Genomic DNA, 14559 nt, shown 5'->3' with positions numbered 1-14559 from the left:
TTTTAAGTGCAAGTTGAATTGCATTGCATGTATAATCTATAGGTATTTGTGTGAGACTGTGTGACTGAAAGAGTTTATTTAATTGATTAGTTTTATTTGTGCATGGTATGATTGATCACTTATTAGTTGTCGATTAAGTTAGTTGTCATGCATATGCTTTCTAGTGCAGTGGCTCATCATATATTTTCTGCTTACAGGTGGCTTGAGGTGCAGATTGTTAACCTGACATGTACTCAACACTGGATTGTGTACCTCAAGCTTTTACAGGAAGCTATCTGGCCTGGAGGAGCCTTACCTAAGTGGCCAAAGCCGGTCAGAACTAAGGAACAGAAAGAACAGACCCAGGAACAGGCCTTCCAATGCCTAATAAAGATGCTGCCAGGTTAATATATTTTTATTTTCAGTAACCGGAAGGACTAAATTCAATGCTATCTCACAGTAGGGCTGAATTTTATTTTGTCTAAATTCAGGTAGATCAGTTTGGCATGTGGCTTATAAGGGAGAATAATATGTGATGAAGGTAATATTGAATATGATCATTAAAGGAAAAGGAAAGACTTGGAGAATACTCATTGTTCAAGACGATCCTTATAGAGTTTTCTTCTCCTTTAAATTGTGTAAGGTTGAATAGTGGAATATAATTTTGTCCTTAATAAAGAATATCAGTAAAACCACTCTCCAGGCCTCATAGGATAATTTCATTTCTGCTTAGCTTCTTCTTCGTCTTAGGCAGTCCCTCGGAGTCGAGGATGACTTGCTTCCTCACTCAAAATGAGCTCTCAGGTGACTGATGAGATTCTAAACGGTGGAAGATGCCTAGGCGTGAGCTCTTTTAACGTGGGTTGGCCGTTGCACACCAGTTACCACATGGGCTTGACAGAGCAAGGTCTTGGTCCAGTGGCAAGGGGATCCAAGATGACAGGAGACCAGGCTCTGTTGCATGGGCTAGTGCATACACACAAATATACTCCGACTGTCCTCCTTCCCACAGGTCCTCTCTCCCTGGGATTCATAGCATGCAGTGTAGGCCTCACGACCTCACAATCTCGATATTGGCCCATGCTGCGCCTTCCCTGGGCCTCGACCCAGCTGCTGGTCCCCGCTGCTCCAGTCCTGGGCCCCGACCTCTCCATTCTTCCAGGCCTCGCCGATCCCGACCTCCACTCCCCGCAGCTTCCGACCTCCAGACCTCACCGGTCCCGACTTCCAGACCTCGCCGGTCCAGACCTCTGCTCCCCGCTGCTTTCGACCTGTGCTTCTTGCCACTTCCGACCCCCGCTCCTCGCCGCTCCCGACCCCCGCTCCTCGGCGCTCCCGACCCCCGCTCCTCGGCGCTCCCGACCCCCGCTCCTCGCCGCTCCCGACCCCCGCTCCTCGCCGCTCCCGACCCCCGCCCCTCGCCGCTCCCGACCCCCGCTCCTCGCCGCTCCCGACCCCCGCTCCTCGCCGCTCCCGACCCCCGCTCCTCGCCGCTCCCGACCCCCGCTCCTCGCCGCTCCCGACCCCCGCTCCTCGCCGCTCCCGACCCCCGCTCCTCGCCGCTCCCGACCCCCGCTCCTCGCCGCTCCCGACCCCCGCTCCTCGCCGCTCCCGACCCCCGCTCCTCGCCGCTCCCGACCCCCGCTCCTCGGCGCTCCCGACCCCCGCCCCGCCCCGCTCCCGACCCCCGCTCCTCGCCGCTCCCGACCCCCGCTCCTCGCCGCTCCCGACCCCCGCTCCTCGCCGCTCCCGACCCCCGCTCCTCGGCGCTCCCGACCCCCGCCCCTCCCCGCTCCCGACCCCCGCTCCTCGCCGCTCCCGACCCCCGCTCCTCGCCGCTCCCGACCCCCGCTCCTCGCCGCTCCCGACCCCCGCTCCTCGCCGCTTCTGACCCCCGCTCCTCGCCGCTTCTGACCCCCGCTCCTCGCCGCTTCTGACCCCCGCTCCTCCCCGCTCCCGACCCCCGCTCCTCGCCGCTTCTGACCCCCGCTCCTCGCCGCTCCCGACCCCCGCTCCTCGCCGCTCCCGACCCCCGCTCCTCGCCGCTCCCGACCCCCGCTCCTCGCCGCTTCTGACCCCCGCTCCTCGCCGCTCCCGACCCCCGCTCCTCGCCGCTCCTGACCCCCGCTCCTCGCCGCTCCCGACCCCCGCTCCTCGCCGCTCCTGACCCCCGCTCCTCGCCGCTCCCGACCCCCGCTCCTCGCCGCTTCTGACCCCCGCTCCTCGCCGCTCCCGACCCCCGCTCCTCGCCGCTCCCGACCCCCGCTCCTCGCCGCTCCTGACCCCCGCTCCTCGCCGCTCCCGACCCCCGCTCCTCGCCGCTCCCGACCCCCGCTCCTCGCCGCTCCCGACCCCCGCTCCTCGCCGCTCCCGACCCCCGCTCCTCGCCGCTCCCGACCCCCGCTCCTCGCCGCTCCCGACCCCCGCTCCTCGCCGCTCCCGACCCCCGCTCCTCGCCGCTTCTGACCCCCGCTCCTCGCCGCTTCTGACCCCCGCTCCTCGCCGCTTCTGACCCCCGCTCCTCGCCGCTTCTGACCCCCGCTCCTCGCCGCTCCCGACCCCCGCTCCTCCCCGCTCCCGACCCCCGCTCCCGACCCCCGCTCCTCGCCGCTTCTGACCCCCGCTCCTCGCCGCTCCCGACCCCCGCTCCTCGCCGCTTCTGACCCCCGCTCCTCGCCGCTCCCGACCCCCGCTCCTCGCCGCTTCTGACCCCCGCTCCTCGCCGCTTCTGACCCCCGCTCCTCCCCGCTCCCGACCCCCGCTCCTCGCCGCTTCTGACCCCCGTTCCTCGCCGCTTCTGACCCTCGCCCCTCCCCGCTCCCGACCCCCGCTCCTCGCCGCTCCCGACCCCCGCTCCTCGCCGCTTCTGACCCCCGCTCCTCGCCGCTTCTGACCCCCGCTCCTCGCCGCTTCTGACCCCCGCTCCTCCCCGCTCCCGACCCCCGCTCCTCGCCGCTTCTGACCCCCGCTCCTCGCCGCTCCCGACCCCCGCTCCTCGCCGCTTCTGACCCCCGCTCCTCCCCGCTTCTGACCCCCGCTCCTCGCCGCTCCCGACCCCCGCTCCTCGCCGCTTCTGACCCCCGTTCCTCGCCGCTTCTGACCCTCGCCCCTCCCCGCTCCCGACCCCCGCTCCTCCCCGCTCCCGACCCCCGCTCCTCGCCGCTCCCGACCCCCGCTCCTCGCCGCTTCTGACCCCCGCTCCTCGCCGCTTCTGACCCCCGCTCCTCGCCACTTCTGACCCCCGCTCCTCGCCGCTTCTGACCCCCGCCCCTCCCCGCTCCCGACCCCCGCTCCTCGCCGCTCCCGACCCCCGCTCCTCGCCGCTTCTGACCCTCGCCCCTCCCCGCTCCCGACCCCCGCTCCTCGCCGCTCCCGACCCCCGCTCCTCGCCGCTTCTGACCCCCGCTCCTCGCCGCTTCTGACCCTCGCCCCTCCCCGCTCCCGACCCCCGCTCCTCGCCGCTCCCGACCCCCGCTCCTCGCCGCTTCTGACCCCCGCTCCTCGCCGCTCCCGACCCCCGCTCCTCGCCGCTTCTGACCCCCGCTCCTCGCCACTTCTGACCCCCGCTCCTCGCCACTTCTGACCCCCGCTCCTCGCCGCTTCTGACCCCCGCTCCTCGCCGCTTCTGACCCCCGCTCCTCGCCGCTTCTGACCCTCGCCCCTCCCCGCTCCCGACCCCCGCTCCTCGCCGCTCCCAACCCCCGCTCCTCGCCGCTTCTGACCCCCGCTCCTCGCCGCTCCCGACCCCCGCTCCTCGCCGCTTCTGACCCCCGCTCCTCGCCGCTCCCGACCCCCGCTCCTCGCCGCTCCCGACCCCCGCTCCTCGCCGCTCCCGACCCCCGCTCCTCGCCGCTTCTGACCCCCGCTCCTCGCCGCTTCTGACCCTCGCCCCTCCCCGCTCCCGACCCCCGCCCCTCCCCGCTCCCGACCCCCGCTCCTCGCCGCTTCTGACCCCCGCTCCCGACCCCCGCCCCTCCCCGCTCCCGACCCCCGCTCCTCGCCGCTTCTGACCCCCGCTCCCGACCCCCGCCCCTCCCCGCTCCCGACCCCCGCCCCTCCCCGCTCCCGACCCCCGCTCCTCGCCGCTCCCGACCCCCGCTCCTCGCCGCTTCTGACCTCCTATATGCTGTCTTTAAAGTTTATTCTCTGTCTGTTAGGTATTCCACCGTTGAATTCAGTTAATAAGGATGAACCAATCACTTATGCTAAACAGTGAAAGATTAACTAACAAGAAGTATTGAAGATAAAATTCAACGGTGGAATACCTAACAGATAGAAAATAATTAAATCCAAGATATTTTATCAAAAGCCATGGTTGCAAAACAGCACAAATATCTCAGATCCTAAGGACCTTTCTTGCCCTTTTCATGCATTTAGTGATACAAACAGCCAAATACACAACATAAATGATGATAAATGTTTGACAATGAGTTAATGGTTAAATCCAGTGTAGCACTGCTACTGACATTCATGAACGACTGCTCATTTGTTATTTTTGAAGATCGCAACTTCGTTAACGGAAAAGTTGTATGTTAGATTTTTAAATTTTGTAGTGGCTGCTTACCATTCTGTCAGCTCATAAAATGAAATATGTTCACCATAATAATCTATTGTCTAAGCAGGCCGCATAAAATAATGTATTATTAATCTGAGTATGACTGTAATTTAATTACCCAATGAATTATTTTAAGCTTGTGAAGAACAAAGAGCGATTCATGCATGTGAAATAATCCGTCATTTGAAGAGCAGGTTTCATCATAGCCCCCTGTTTAAATCAAATGATAATGAACTGTATGATTAACTGTAATATATTTTTGTTTGTCTTGTGTTTTTCTGAGCTCAGTAGGTTTGAATATTTGTTAAATAGATTATTGATAACTTCATGAACGCAACTGGCATGGGGATTACTGATACAGAATTAGTCCTAGTAAAGATACAGTCCATTAATCCAGGGTGCTTCAAAAATTATCTCCCGCACGCTACTGTGCTTTATAATCCATTCATCATCTAATATTGCCAAACTTCTATCAGCACTCGTTAAGGAACAAAATATTTACAAAAGGGTAGAGAAAACATAACTTTTAATATTGAGTTTTTTTCAAATAAAAGGGCACGTGAAGGACTCTGTATTTAAGGATGTGATTAACGATGATACTTGAATATCACTGACAATGGAGAATTGCCGTCAGTCTTCTGTACGAGTGAAAGAATGTCATCGCTAATTTATTGCTGCAGTAGTTGTTAATTAGCAGACTTTCATTCTCGGGAACATTAGCATGCTGTCCACAATCAATATAAATTGAATAGGCTACATTAGTTAACACTATCCTGTTTGGAGTAATGTATAGTAATTGTACTCTGATTTTTTAAATGTTAATTGGTTATAAATTCTGTTACTGTTTGAAGTAATGTTCAAATTCTGGTTTGTTTCAGTAACTCTGCACATCACACGTTGCATCCCAACTGTTAAGATAACAGCCAAGATGCACTTTTATGATCGTTAATATATCTTCTCTGGTTTCCAAACTCTCCAGTTGTGCAAACCATTTACACTTTGGCATAGGGAATATGCTTTGCCTCATTTAGCTGTACAGAGACTTTTACAATTAGACAAAATATTAGTTGAGCCCTGAGCACGGCTTATTGTTTGTTTTGGACTGTTAACTTTTCTTTATCTGATAGACTAAATCATTTATTTAAGGACAAATGCACATGCTTTTTAGTAACATTTTTTAAGTTAGTGGTTTATTTTTCAAGGTTTAAAGTGTTTAAACTTAAAGGATTGCTCTCGTGAATAATAGTCCTTACAGAATGCTCTCGAGTTGTTAATTCTGCACACTTTTTATTCTCCAGTAATGTCATGTTATCCAGATGTCAATGTTTTTAGGCTCATAAATGGTGCATTTTTGTTAGAAAAAGCAAAAGAAGGAAAGTGCTTACATTTATACAGTGTCGTTCTGCCAGCCTTGGCTCAACTCCGAGTCGTGGGTCCAAGTCCACTCCAGAGACTTGAGCACATAATCCAGCCTGACACTTCAGTGGCATATTGAGGGAGTGCTGAACTGTCAGAGGTGCTGTCTTCTGGATAAGATGTTAAACCTGGCCCTGTCTGCTTTCTCAAGTGGATATAAAAGATCCCATTGGGGGAATTAAGGGTTATGGGGAGCGGGCGGGTAAGTGGAGCTGAGTCCACGGCCAGATGAGCCATGATCTTGTTGAATGGCGGAGCAGGCTCGAGGGGCTAGATGGCCTACTCCTGTTCCTAATTCTTATGTTCTTATGTTCTTATGTTCATTGCACTATTTGAGAAAGAGCAGGGGAAATCTTCTGGTGTCCTGCCCAATATTTATTCTTTAAATAACACTAAAACAGATTATCTGGTCATTATTTCATTTCTGTTTGTGGGAGCTTGCTGTCTGCAAGTTAGCTGCCATGTTTCCTACATTACAGCAGTGTCTGCACTTCAGAAGTACTTCATTGGCTGTAAAGCACTTTGGAACATCCTGAAATTGTGAAAGACGCTATGTAAATGCAAGGTATTTGTTTGTTTCTTTCTCTCTCTCTCGCTTTCTCCCTTACTCGCTCTCTTGTGAAGCACTTTGGGACAGAGAAAGCCCTCTCTCACCCTCAGGATGTTCCTAAGTGCTTCACAGTGAATGAATTACTTTTGAAGTGTAGTCAGTGTTGTTATGCAGATAAATGCAGCAGCTAATTTGCACACAACAAGGTTCCACAGATAGCAATGACATCAATGACCAGCTAATCTGTTATGATTGTGTTGGTTGAGGAATAAATTGTTTAGATGCAATTTATCAGTTTTCATAGAGTAATTCAGGGAACTGTCTGGGAGGGGCGGGCTCCTGCTGCATTTAATATTACTCTAATGGCCAACCAAGCAATGGTATTGACTGTGTCTGTAAAAATGGCGTGAGATAGATTTTTTGTCCTTCCTGAGAGAAGGCATCTTCTGCGGTTGGAGTTAATATTTTTAATGATATTTTTAAGAAACTAGGGGGCTGAAATTCACCCCTGGCAGCAATGGGGCACACCTTCTGTGTTTAATGTGTTTTGACCGCCGCAGTGGATGCAGTAGCCTCTTGCACGAAATTCAGCTCTTTGTCTTTTTTTTCTGAGCGAGCCGGAAGTCGATCATAACGGGGGCGGAAGTGGGGGCAGAGAGCAGAAGACCGGTCAACAGAGGAGTGGAAGTGGGGGCAGGCGGACTGTCTGCCGCTGTCACTCATCAGCGTAGCGCTGATGACGTCACCACACTGGCCCGTTACCGCTAAGACTATAACCGGAACTTGAGCACATAAACCTAGGCTGAAACGCCAGTGCACTGATGAGGAAGTGCTGCACTGTCGGAGGTGCTGTCTTTCAGATAAGATGTTAAGCCAAGGCCCCATCTGCGCTCTCAAGTGGACGTAAAAGATCCCATGGCACTATTTCGAAGAAGAGCCGCGGAATTATCCCCGGTGTCCTGGGCCAATATTTATCCCTCAGTCAACATAACAAAAACAGATTATCTGGTCATTATCACACTGTTGTTTGTGGGAGTTTGCTGTGTGCAAATTGGCTGCCACGTTTCCCATGTTACAACAGTGACCACACTTCAAAAGTACTTCATTGGCTGTAAAGCGCTTTGAGACGTCTGGTGGTCGTGAAAGACTTGACAGACACGGTTCTCACGCTGCATGATTCCCGTGGTCATGCAGTGAAATTCAAAAGGTCTGGTTACAAACACGGTTAAGGGTCTGACAAGTACCTCATAATGATCTAAATGAAGTCGCCCACCTGTGCCATTCGGGTCGCTGCCGAGCTGACAAATGCACCGAGTTAAAGGCGCGAGGACGGGGGATGACGGCGGGTTCCTGACGCGATCCGGTTTATTTTTACTTTTACTCCTAGCCCGCCTCCAATCCCGTTTGCAGGGCAGCATGAAAATTCCGGTCATAGTCTTAGCGATGATTTAATAGTACAAGTAGTAAACTTTCACTTTAGGTATCCACAAAATCCATTGATGTGACGTATTTTCCTTCATGTGATGCCAAACCAAATGTTTTTCTGAAGCTCCTATTACTGGGCATCTTTGCCAAAATGTTCACTTCGCTGTAATAACAAAATGTATTTTCTGAAGTGATGTCTGCTTTTATTTCTTTTAATGTTTGACTATTAATTTGCTATGGTCAGCATTACATCAGAGTATTAACAAAGTCTGCATCTGATTAATGACAATTTTTGTTATTTGCCATTTTACTCTTATTTATCCTTTCTTAGGTTTTTATTTTTTCCCCATCTGCAAAAAATAGTTGAAGTACATGCTTGGGAGCTGAGTGTTCTGCTGTATGAGATGTGGGAAATAGGAAACTAAATACTGTAAAATAGCATCTGTCTGCTTGTAAACAGTCATGCTACAAAATGCAGAACCCAAATACAAGGCTTTGAAATAGCAAAAAAAGTTCTGCAGAACCCTCACAGCTGATAATCTGTGAAATTTTATGTTTGTCTTAGAGTCAACAGCACTGTTAACACGGTCCTGTCAAGTCTTACATATTTTGAGTTCAATTATGAGGTATCTTTCTCTTAGAAAGGGACACAGTTCACTTAATTTCAATGGGTTTGTAATCTGCTACATTCTTTTTGATCATCAAAACCTCATTTCTGGCCTTTCACTGATGTTAGCACTGATTCCAGCTGGTGGTCTGGTAGACGGCTGTGTAAAAACAGCATCTGGTTTGCTAATAATCAAGTTTGCTGCAATTTCACTCTTAATTTTAATTGACTTGCTGCACAATTTAATGTCATGGTGTGCTGGTGGCGACTAGCCTCTCCAGCAAAGATGTGCGGAACCATTCCAGTGGTCATTACACTAAAAGGTTTAACCAATTGGGACTGGTGTTCTTTTCGGAGCTGCAAAGTTTTATCCTCTCATCACAAAATCTGATTTGGTGCATTGCCTTTGCTAAGCAGCTGGAAATGTAAGTTTTAAATAGCACAGGGATTGTGGCTTTTGCATGTGGTTCTAACATTAAAATCCATCCCCTTCACTATGACAGAATCTTAATTTAACACCAGGTCATCATTTTTTACAATGGCACTACATCTATTTAAAATGTAGTCGACTGTTGCCCAGCACACTGGAGCAAAGCCTGGGGATAGATCATTTTTTTGTTGGTGACATTTTTAAGTTCATCATCGAACCTAAAACAAAATAAAATATTTTAAGTTCATTAACATGTCAGCTTAAGATTTGTTTTGATATCTGAATAGGAAATCTAACATTTCCTGTTCCACAGTATTTTAATTTTAACAAGAAACCTTCCTCTCTCAGAAACAAAACATTCAGTGTGTATTATGGGATTCTTTTTCTCATGGACAGTCCCAACTTATTTTGAAAGTTTAGCAGTGTTTCAACTATAGATAGAAGGGTCAACGTGGCACAGTGGTAACACTCTCGCCTCTGAGCCACTTCAGGACTTTAACACAATCAGTATTGAGGGAGTGCTGCATGATTAGTGGTGCAGCCTTTTGGATAAGAAGTTACTAAGATCTATATGCCTGTTTAGCTGGATGTAAAGGATCTCGTGGCACTGTTTTCAAGGAGAGCAGGGGACTGATATCCTGACCAACATTTATCCCTGAAACAACATCACCAAAATCAGATTAACAGGCCATTTATCTCATTGCTCGTTCTGGGGCATATATGTCCCAATACAGTCACTGCGCTTCAAAATAAATTGCAGCAAAGCCCTTTGGGACATCATGAGAACCTGATGGACATTATATGAATGCAATTTAATTCATTTATACATTACCTTTATAAGAAGCTAAAATGTCTTAAAATAGATGAAGCAATATACAAAATGCCCATGTAAGTAAGAAACTGCAGTAATGGTACATAATGAATATGGTGCAGTTGGTGTAGTAGCTTTGCAATAATTGCATTTGAAGATAAAATTATATTATGTATCTACTGCCGTCTTTTCTGAACACCACCCTGTGATTTTGCAGAAAGATTCCAGTAATAAATACCTAGAGATACTACTCCGGCAGTGCAAGGGTGTGACTAAGAACTTAGAGGTCGAAATTGCCCTGTTTAGCACCACCCGTTAGTACCACTGGCGGCGCTAAATGGGGCGCAAAACTGTTTTCGCTCGGGTGGGGGGGGGGGGGGCAGTGGGAGGGAGGAGGTGGGGGCTACCGGCTCCCGCGGAATTATGCAGGAGTTAGCGGAGACACTGTCACGGTAGCACCGCGCCCTTCTGGTAGCGCCATAGGCCGACGCCCAACCAGCGATGCACGGCGACCCCTTTCCGCCCTGCGGCGGACGTTGGCCAGCGCCCCGCGAGGCTGCTCCTAGCGGTGTTAGTGCCAGCCTCACAGGTCATAAACTGGGCTGATCTCCGCTCCCGGGGTGGAAGTTAAAGGAGCAGTCGGGAGCACCCCGCCTCACCATCTTGCCGGTTTGGCCCGCTCATCGGTCGGCCAGACTTTTTCCTTTGTTGCGTGCCGCCATTGTGCAGCCTGGCACTCCATTTTGGGTGCCAGGCTGCGGCCTTGGCACCATGCTGCCCTGGTGGCCCGGTGGAGGCCATCAGAGGCCCGGCAGAGTGCGCAGCGGCCCTCTCCTTTAACCGAAGGGGAGGGGCATTGAAACGCATCAGTGCTACGTAGAGCAGCTGCGTAGTGCTGACCAACGCACCCCAGTTGCACCCTGGAATCTGCCCCAACAGGAAGTGGAGCGCGCAAGATTGCGCTCCACTCCCCGTGAGGAGCGGTAACCACAATTTCGCGGTCGGGGCAGAACATCTGCGCCGGTGCAGGAAGTCCCGGCCTGAGTCGTTACAGCCTCTAATCGGGGCGCTGGTGAATTTCGACTCCATAGTTTTTATTTTCTCTTCTCATTAACTGTTGTTTAATGACTGGCAGTATTTTTGAAAGTTCTTTTGAATTTGCTCATGACCTTTACTGACCTGAACAGTTAACATTTGCAGGGACTGGCTATGTTTCATCTGACAAATTACAATGCAAATTACAGTTATTGAGATCCGAACAAATATTACACCCCTTAATTTAAGGTGTTCCAAACGGTGACAGTTACAGCACATATAGGGCCCAAGTTTCCACAGGATAAAAAACGGCCTCCCCTCCGTGCTGGGCACCCGTTTTTCGCGCCTAAAACGGCGTCAGAAAAAAAACGCGCTATTCTCGAGCGCCTTGCTGCTCCTTGTCTGTTTGGTGTGGCGCCCAGGGGGGCGGAGCCTACACTCGCGCCGATTTTGTAAGTGGGAGGGGGCGGGTACTATTTAAATTAGTTTTTTTCCTGCCGGCAACGCTGCGCGTGCGCGTTGGGAGCGTTCGCGCACGCGCAGTGTGAAGGAAACATTGGCACTCGGCCATTTTTGTAGTTCTTTGTAGCTGTTTAATTTTTGAACATTTTTTAATAAAAGCACATTGCCATCAGCACATCAGCACTGAGGCTACCCTTCTTACTGTCTCCTTCCCCTCCCTCCCCTCCACGGCAACAAACCGCTGTCTCCTTCCCCTCCCTCCCCTCCACGGCAACAAACGACGGTTTCCTCCCCCTCCCTCCCCTCCACGGCGGCAACAAACCGCTGTCTCCTTCCCCTCCCTCCCCTCCGCGGGAACGAACGATGGCTGAAGCACTTTCACACAGGTAGGAAGATGGTTTATTTAATCTTTTCTTTGCTTATAAATGTTTATTCAGGTTGGATTTATTTGTGTAATATTCGTAGAAGTATAAATAAGGATTGATTGTAGAATTTAATGACTTCCCTTTCCCCCCCCCCCACCTCGTTCTGGACGCCTAATTTGTAAACTGCGGCTGATTTTTTAATGTGTAGAACAGGTTTTTTCAGTTCTACAAAAATCTTCACTTGCTCCATTCTACTTTAGTTTGGAGTACGTTTTCACTGTGGAAACTTTGAAATCAGGCGTCAGTGGCTGGACACGCCCCCTTTTGAAGAAAAAATTCTGTTCCAAAGTAGAACTGTTCTACCTCACTAGAACTGCAGAAAAAAAAATGTGGAGAATTGCGCTTTCTAAGATAGTCCGTTCTCCACCAGTTGCTCCTAAAAATCAGGCGCAAATCATGTGGAAACTTGGGCCCTTAGAGGAGACAGAATTCTAAATAAAGGAGTCTTTCTAATTGATACTTCCCTTGTTCTTTGATATGTGATTTTGAAGCTGGTTTGGGATTGCCTGCAGATGTTAGCATGAAATCTGGTTGAAAAGTATATCAACACTGACTTTAAAAACAAATAATATGAGAAACATTGGGTACACTGAGTATTGTGAAATTAAAATAGTGATTACTGTACATATAGTCTTTTGCCATAGAATACAGTATTGAAACTACATTTGAAGTTTTCAAGTACAAAATTCATATCCTTTCTGAAGTGGTTATCCAATACTGTGGCTGCTGATGTCCTAAATTCACTTTTTCCATTTCAGTGTTGAGCCTACCCACATCTATATGTGCAGCTTTGTGCAGCTGTAAAAGGTGTGGGTTGAAGCCATTTGCTTTGGTAGTACAACTCGTGTCCAGTGGCAAGTGCCACTTAGTTTATATTTTGTGTTTGCCACAAATACAGAGATGCATTTGGCAGTAATCTGAAAATACGAATGAGCTTTCAGTATGCGCAACAAATCTAGCTTCTAAAGGTGATCTTTCGATAAGTGCCCTTGGGAAAAAAAATCAAACTGCCTTGGGAAATTAGTAACTCTTATTATATTCCCTCTGTATGCTTGTGTTTTATTTCTTTTAAACAAATGCTTGGAATCTCATTGGAAGGACCATCTGGCAGGTAGAACTAAAGTTGATAGTTGGGCAGCTGAATTAATGTGCGAATGAGCAATGATGCCATCTCTGAAATAGCTTGTATTCATTCAACCACCTCATACCATCCTACCTGGTGACTGCTCCTGCCCAATTCTCCTGATCCAGTTACCAGAATTGACTGCACACATTTAGGGAGGAGAAAAGTTTGCCAGGGTTTCCACGCCTGATTGCAGTCCGTAACGCCTGCATGGACGTTGTATGAGAATATAATCAGGCTCAACTTTAATGGCCTCACAGTGGAGTACTTGTTGTCCAGCCACATTTGTGGAGAATAACCACTTTGGTGACGCATGGGGAGTCATTCATTTCTGAGGCACTTTACTCATCATGCATCACCAATTCCAGGATAGGAAAGATAAGGACAATTGAGGAGAAAAACAAAAATACTCAAAAAGTCAGCATGTTTACTATTTTCTTTTCAGTTTCTTGAAGTCGTGAGCCTATTTTAATACATTTGCTTAATAATTGTTGTATCTTATTGGATGTTGTAGTTAAGGGTGCCAAAATGTGTGTCTGCTCCTCTTTAGAATGATAAGAATAATCACGGATGCACATGCAGAGCACTGATACTGACGATCGGGAAGGATTTAGGTGGCAGAGAAGCCCTTCATGATCCTTGAGTTATTGAAGCTGGGACTTAAATTCCACCCACTTAATACGGGTATAAATTAATCTGTAAATATTGAATGTTCTGCAGATTATTGATCACAATGTTTTCTAAATTCTACGTAAACAAATGATAGATCCGTTAGATTTTTTAAATCATTTCTTTTTTAATAACATTTCTTGGTGCAGGAAGAAAAGTCTTACAAGGGTTAAGTTCTAAAAGCTCATGTGGATGTGAGTCTCAGATCACGAGCCTCAGAACCATGAAGAATCTTTGCCAATTATGCATTTGCTTTCACTGAAATATCACCAACATTTGGAGCAAAAGTAGCTTAATTAAGGCCTGGTTACATGTTTTTTGATTATATGCCTTTTCTATTATGTTTTGACAGCTTTGGTTCCCGAAGTTCTTGGTGAGGAGGGTTATAAGAAAAGTTGGCAGCTGGTGCTGGAGTCTCTGCAAGATCCTATGATAAACAGGTTGGTCCAATACAGAACTCTAGCTTTGCAGTGCTCCATTCTCCATGTAGATATATGTAGGCACACAAAGGATTGATTATTAGCCAGGACATGAGGAAAGTGCCTTACAATTCTTTATATCCACCTGCCAGTAGACAATGCCTCAAAAAAGAAACAAAATAAAGACTTGCATTTATATAGCACCTTTCACAACCACCAGATGTCCCAAAGCACTGTACAGCCAATGAAATACATTTTTGAAGTATGGTCACTGTAGGACATAATGTAGGACAGTTTGACATCTCATCCAAAATACAACACACGTTCCTCTAAGATTGCCCAAATATGGAGTGCAACTTGTATTTATATAGTGCCTTTAACGTCCCAAGGCGCTTCACAGGAGTGTTCTAAGACAAAACAAATAAATTTGACACCGAGCCACATGAAAGGAAATTATGGCAGATGACTAAAGAGGTAGGTTTTAAGGAGCATCTTAAAGGAGGAAAGAGAGGTCCAGAGGCGGAGAGGTTTCGGGAGGGCGTTCCAGAGCTTAGGGCCCAGGCAGCTGAAGGCACGACCATCAATGGTTCAGCAGTTATAATCAGAGATACTTAAGAGGGCAGAGTTTGAGGAGCCCAGATATCTCGGGATGG

General features: G+C 49.3%; 1 protein-coding gene across 3 annotated transcripts in view; it reads left to right on the top strand.

Moving 5' to 3' along the window:
* The window catches only part of snx19b (sorting nexin 19b), a 227313-nt gene that overhangs the window by 192710 nt on the left and 20044 nt on the right, over positions 1 to 14559 (top strand). For all 3 annotated transcript variants that reach the window (XM_070894411.1, XM_070894413.1, XM_070894414.1), the window contains exons 9-10: positions 198 to 382; positions 13840 to 13927. In XM_070894411.1, coding sequence (XP_070750512.1) covers positions 198 to 382; positions 13840 to 13927 — 273 coding nt within the window. The remainder of the gene's footprint in view (positions 1 to 197; positions 383 to 13839; positions 13928 to 14559) is intronic.

This window comes from Pristiophorus japonicus, chromosome 11 (assembly GCF_044704955.1).
Source record: "Pristiophorus japonicus isolate sPriJap1 chromosome 11, sPriJap1.hap1, whole genome shotgun sequence".
NCBI classification, from domain to species: Eukaryota; Metazoa; Chordata; class Chondrichthyes; family Pristiophoridae; genus Pristiophorus; species Pristiophorus japonicus.
Note: the sequence above shows the minus strand (reverse complement) of the source record. Positions and strands in the feature narration are given on the sequence as shown.